Source organism: Antechinus flavipes, chromosome 4, assembly GCF_016432865.1.
Source record: "Antechinus flavipes isolate AdamAnt ecotype Samford, QLD, Australia chromosome 4, AdamAnt_v2, whole genome shotgun sequence".
Taxonomy (NCBI): domain Eukaryota; kingdom Metazoa; phylum Chordata; class Mammalia; order Dasyuromorphia; family Dasyuridae; genus Antechinus; species Antechinus flavipes.
This window is the reverse complement of record NC_067401.1, coordinates 147,930,817-147,936,636: the sequence shown is the minus strand read 5'-3', so window position 1 is coordinate 147,936,636 and position 5,820 is coordinate 147,930,817. Positions and strand designations below refer to the sequence as shown.

The 5,820-nt window shown below is 41.6% G+C and overlaps 1 protein-coding gene across 1 annotated transcript; it reads right to left on the bottom strand.

Moving 5' to 3' along the window:
* Nucleotides 1-1,722: 1,722 nt before the first annotated feature.
* On the bottom strand, nt 1,723-4,360 carry LOC127560461 (histone H3.3A). The gene is made up of 4 exons (XM_051995070.1): nt 4,200-4,360; nt 3,559-3,696; nt 3,187-3,340; nt 1,723-3,085 (listed from the first exon to the last, which is right to left on the bottom strand). The coding sequence occupies exons 2-4, from the start codon at nt 3,684-3,686 to the stop codon at nt 2,957-2,959; spliced, it is 411 nt and encodes a 136-aa protein (XP_051851030.1). The 5' UTR covers nt 3,687-3,696; nt 4,200-4,360; the 3' UTR covers nt 1,723-2,956.
* Nucleotides 4,361-5,820: the final 1,460 nt, after the last annotated feature.

Genomic DNA, 5,820 nt, shown 5'->3' with positions numbered 1-5,820 from the left:
AGTTTCTTAATGCCAAGTCCATATCCCCATCTCCTTTAAACAGTATTTTTATATTTCATTGGGTCCAACCGTCTCATAGGCAAATTATTATGGGAAATATAGGCCTAGTAGATTTTTACTTCAGCTCTCTGAATTTGGTTTTGGTAATTTTTCCTTTGGAGGTACTTTTTCTGATCACGTATCTCAGGTGACTTGAGAATAAGGGATATAATGCCCATTCTAAAGAAAATTGTGCATCAAATGGTAAGTTGATTATTTATAATCAATCCCTTTTAGAAAACAACTCTCTAAATTGTAAAGCACTGTTTCATATAGAGAATTGGAAGGATGAATTGAAAAATGTGCATGATAAAAAGATAAGCAAAATGCAGCATTTTTTTTTTTATCTTGCCATAGTTTAGTAGAAAATATCTTAATTAGGTTCCATATGCTACTTTCAATGGCTTAGGGCTGTAGCTAAAGTGTCATAAGAAAATGTCAGTAAGGAGATAAAATGGTCACTTTTGTGCTCTTTCTACAGCCCCATTTTCTATGCTTCTCAGCTTCAGATGCATTGATAAAATTTTCTTCAAAACATTTTCAATTCCTTTGCTTTATCTCACTCTCACCAAGAGAATGGCTTAAAATTTCTTTATTCCTACTTATTTCTTGATTCTCAATGAGGGTCCATAATAGCACCCACTTCATAGGGTTGTTGTGAGAACTTCCATTTGATTTCATAGCTATAAAAACCCTGTAACAACTCAGTGCAGATGGAAAAAAAGATGAAATTAACTGACCACCTTACCTTGGGGATGGAAGAGGGAGAATCTTACCAAAGTCGTTTTTAAATGAGAAAATCTTTTCCAAGCCACTGGCTTCAAAAGTTGGGTGAGGTTTAAGAAAAGCTGTTTCTTCAGCTGAAATTCATTCATTCAGCAGCTACTGGTCCCCGTTGCCAATCTCATTTCAAAAAGTCATCCTATTGTCCCTAATCTAAAATTTTGTTCTAAATTCCAGACTTTTGTGAAGAGATCTCACAATTCTTCAAACTTAACATATATCTAGTATTAAACCATAAATCTTATTTGCATGTTTTTTTATCCTCCTCCCCCAAATCCTAGAATTTGGTAGATTTGCCTTCTCCATGTAGCAATGTCTAAATTGACCAAGAAATCAAATATCAGTTTAATAGCAGCTACTATGTTAATTTCTGAATAGGCTCAAAAATCTTTAATCCTTCTATTGGTAGCTAGCTTTTAGTATAATACAGGACAAACAAGCACATGCAGAAAATTAATATCCAGCTATGGCACTTGAACAAAAAGACCATTGATAAGATCCCTCCTACATATCCTGTAACTGTCAACTTCTGAAATACAAATTAAATCTCCAATTTTGTCAACCTACAAAAAAGTATCTCAATTTGCTTCCGTGGACCCTTTTAATACAGCCCATTTTAACTTGATCTCATAACCTATAGACTAGTAAAAATCAAATGCAAGATTAGCAAAATGAAATTTGATAAAATAATTCTGCAAAGTTAAGCAGATGGCCAACGGCTCTATAATTTTGTCTTGAAAATGGACTGGGACACCCAATCAAATGACTTGCCCAGGGGGTCTCTCTCCTCCCTGTCAGAGGTTATTACTTAACCCAGGAGGGAGGTGTGCTCTCTATTCAATCTTACTGGGCTGGAATTAGAGTTTTTATAGAACATCAAATTTAGGTTTTTGACACGAGTTGGGATAAACAAGTTTATTTGTAAATTATTTTAGTCAACATACATAATCGACCTAAAAACTTCAATAGAAGGATAAAGTTTAAAACCACTTTGAAGTTCCTCTAAGTGATTTTTTCTGGATGGTCATATCAGATGGACCCTAACCCCACAACCATTGCAATATTTCCACGAAAAGTTTGAAAATGTATTGCCCTCCCCATCCCCAGGCAAGTTACTCTAAGGGTTTATAATACATACTTCACCCGGCAGATCAATTACTATTTCCTCTATCCCTTGCATCCAATCTATAGTAACTTAACTGATTCAGCTTCCCTTTGGTTAAAAGGAAAAAAAACCAAATCTATTAAGACCAACCATATATCACTATTAAAAACCGCACTAGATAAATTTGCAAGTATCAGGGAGAGGATGCTGGTGGAAAAGTTTGTAGTTTAAAAAGAGCCCTTATAAATAAAATCCTAGGTTATTGTTTGCACTATCAGCTAGAAGGTTGCTTAACATGTGGTAGAATGAGGACTTATGCAAGGTACAATGCCAAGTAGAATTTTACTACTCTGATGTAGGAGAACAAGTGAAGTTAAGCTAGGAGAAAGCCAACTGGACTTTTAATTACATCTCAATGACAAGACTCCCCACAGGTGAATGTAAAACATTTAATTTAAAAACGTTGACACTACAATATATAAAATAGCTATTATAAATGCACATAGTGTATTCTATAGCTGCCAGGTTTATGGTTTTTTTTTTCTTTTTTTTTATAGGAAACTGTAAGTTACACTGTGGTTAAGACTTGTATATTATCACCCTCTGAAAAGCCCACATTCTATCACAGTGATGTATGGTCAGACTTAACAGCCCCAATTGTTAAACACTTGGATCAAGTCATAACCAGTTTTATTGCAAAAGGACCCTGTACACATTTATATCAATTCTAGTACCTTACGATTTTAGCTACCCAACAAGTCATTAACATACAGAAACATGCATCATGAGAAGCAAGAAATATCACCCATCCCTTCTGCATATTAGCAACTTGTCACTCCTGAGCAACAATGCTCACTCACATCACTGAGGTCTGTGAACAGTCACTTTTCGCATTCATCCTGAGTGAAAGATGGAATGACGTAAGTACAAATGCAACATATTATAAACAATTTCTTACAAAAAAGGTCACAAATTAAAACCAAAGTATTTTACAGAATTTACTACAAAACACCATAAAACTGCCTTCACTTAAGCTCTTTCTCCCCGTATCCTGCGAGCCAACTGGATGTCTTTGGGCATGATAGTAACTCTCTTGGCATGGATGGCACACAGGTTAGTATCTTCAAAGAGACCCACCAAATATGCTTCACTAGCCTCCTGTTAAAAAACAAAAACCATACTATTAGACTCCTTTCAAATCAAGTGTCAAGCATTCCCCACCAAGCCCCCTTACATCAAAAGGCTGGTTTGGTTCTTACCTGAAGGGCACCAATAGCTGCACTCTGGAACCTCAAGTCTGTTTTGAAGTCCTGAGCAATCTCCCTCACCAACCGCTGGAAAGGAAGTTTCCTGATCAAAAGCTCTGTTGACTTCTGGTAACGGCGAATCTCACGAAGGGCCACGGTACCAGGCCTAGAAAGGGAAAAAAAGCCAAAAACCTCAGTTTAAATTCATTCAGAAAACGGACAACTCTAATAACTATCAAAAGCTATGATGACGAAATCGGAAGAAAATAGCATCATCACCAGTTTTTCTGCCCGTCCCCCCCAACCTCCCGCCGCTCCCCTCCCCCAGGGCTGGAATAGCGACTGTAATTTCCAAGGAAACAAAACCCACAAAAACCCACGTACCGGTAACGGTGAGGCTTCTTGACCCCGCCAGTAGAGGGGGCGCTTTTCCTGGCAGCCTTTGTAGCCAGCTGTTTGCGTGGAGCTTTCCCACCAGTGGACTTACGAGCAGTCTGCTTTGTACGGGCCATCTTGTCTTACCTAAAGAGAAACAAAGTCCCGATTTTAAGACCGCGAGATGAGACGACCTCGCTTTCTGCCCCTCCCCGGGAACCGGCCAGCCCCAAGCCCCGCGGCGGCCTCCTGGCGCCCACTTCGAAGATCTCCCGACATCACAGCCGATGGCAGCAGATGGCCGGGCGGGCGCCGTCGCCGCCTCCCCCCCCCTTTCCATGACTCAGGCTGCCAGCAGAGGCGGCCTCCCCTGGAGGGCGGGGAGGAGTCACTTCCCCTCCTCGACAGGCGGAGGCCCGGCAGCCCGCGACAATTCGATGCCGGAGCCTCTGAAATATAGGCCGGGAGAAAAAGCTAAAGCACGACGCCGAAAGAGAAGAAGCCGGGAGGTTTAAGCTGCTTACTCCGAGCTGCCCCAAGACAACCGCCGAACTAATATGCCCGGCGCCAGCCACTGACAGTAACTGCGGCAACCGGAGGGGTAAAAGGCCTCGATTGATGCTTAAATCCAGCAAGAAGCGTACACCCACCGAACGAACAGTCGATGTTTTCTCCGCTGGATTCACAGCTGATACCGCCGCTTCTGTCCGCTCCGCGATGCCGTTGACACCGCCTCGCTCTGAGTAGCAAAAGTCCGGGAATACTCCCGCTCTGATCAACGACCAAACCGCTCTGCGCTCGACACCTCCCCTCGACACCTTGTTTTTTATACCCACGCCTCACGCTGCGTCACTGCGTCATAGACATCTTATTTGCATACACCAACGACTGCTTCTATTGGCCAGGCCGTTCGCCGACGCGCTGACATCCCCCGACACAAAGGCCGTGCTCCAGCCCTGCTTCCTGATTGGTGAAAATACAGGCCATTGATTGGCTGTTAAAGTAGCACGGTGATTGGGCATTTGGAAAGAAGAAAGGACGAATCAGAATTTTCCTCGAGTTAGCCACTCTGATTGGACAAAATAGAGCTATGTTTGGATCCTTCCCTTTGTTGCAAAGCTCTACAATAGAAAGTCAATGCAAATGAATTGTATTTGTGTCAGGCTCAGGCAACTTGGAGAGTCTTCTGTCAGAGCCTAAGCGTATTTACCTTGAGGTAATGTACTGCAGTGTTCGCAGTGCATCTGTAGCAGACTTTCCAAATTAGTAAAACCAACTGCTACTTTAAAATATCAATACACAAATAAGGCCCAATGTAAAATCAAGTTTGTAAATGTGACTTCCCAATATTTCCTACATTTAAAAATTGGTTTCATAAAGGGTGGTAAATCATAGCTAAAGAACTGCACAAATCATGTTACTGGATATTCATTTATAACAAAATAATGTGGGAAAAGGGGAAAAAGAAACAGTAGCAACTGATAACCCTTGTGTAAATGTGTTTTTACATAATTATATTTTTAGAACAACATCTGCGAAAGTAGTGATGATTTTAATAAAAAGATGAAACAAGAATTTATGAGCTGACATATTTCCTCTGTTATGTAATAACTGAACACAATGACAGCCAGAGAAGGAGAAATCATAATACAGTACATGAATATACATGGGAGCTAATGAGATAGCCAAACTAAATATGTACCCTAATGTTTGTTTAACGCTCCACCCTGACAATGACTCTCTCGGAAGAAACCTGTCAACATAACTCACCCAGCTAACACGGTCTCTCTCTCTCACCTCCAGTAACCTGAGCCTCAGAGACCAGTCCCTCCCTTCAAGGATCCAGCTGAGAACATGAATCTGAGCCACCAGGCCACTCAGGGACCAGTCCATCCCCCTTCCCCTCCTCCCCCACATTCTCTCCTCAAACTCCAGGAGCCCAATTATCATCTTTAGGCAGATGATTCCCAGGCTTTGGGGTCAGTCTTCATCTCTGTGCTGATCTCTAGTCTTGCCTTTAGGACATCTCAAATTCAGTGTATCTGAAAAGGATCTGGTTATCTTTTGTCCCAAAGCTGCCTCACTTCCCATTTACACCCAGTTCTCCCAATATTGCAGCCTCACAACCATCTCTTTATCTAATCTGTGGCCAAATCGAGTCATTTCTGTCCTCACCACGTCTCTCCTTACAAAGTCTCCTTTTCATTCAGCTAGCTCCCTACTGCAGGCCCCTATCCCACTAACCTCCAGCCTAGACCACCACGGCTGTTG

Bases quoted from the DNA above. Each gene is read 5' to 3' on its own strand.
- LOC127560461 (XM_051995070.1), bottom strand. From the start codon at position 3,686: ATGGCCCGTACAAAGCAGACTGCTCGTAAGTCCACTGGTGGGAAAGCT. The intron at 3,341-3,558 runs GTACGTGGGTTT...TTCCCTTTCTAG, and splicing joins AAGAAGCCTCACCGTTACCG to GCCTGGTACCGTGGCCCTTC. The intron at 3,086-3,186 runs GTAAGAACCAAA...GTTTTTTAACAG, and splicing joins CAGCTATTGGTGCCCTTCAG to GAGGCTAGTGAAGCATATTT.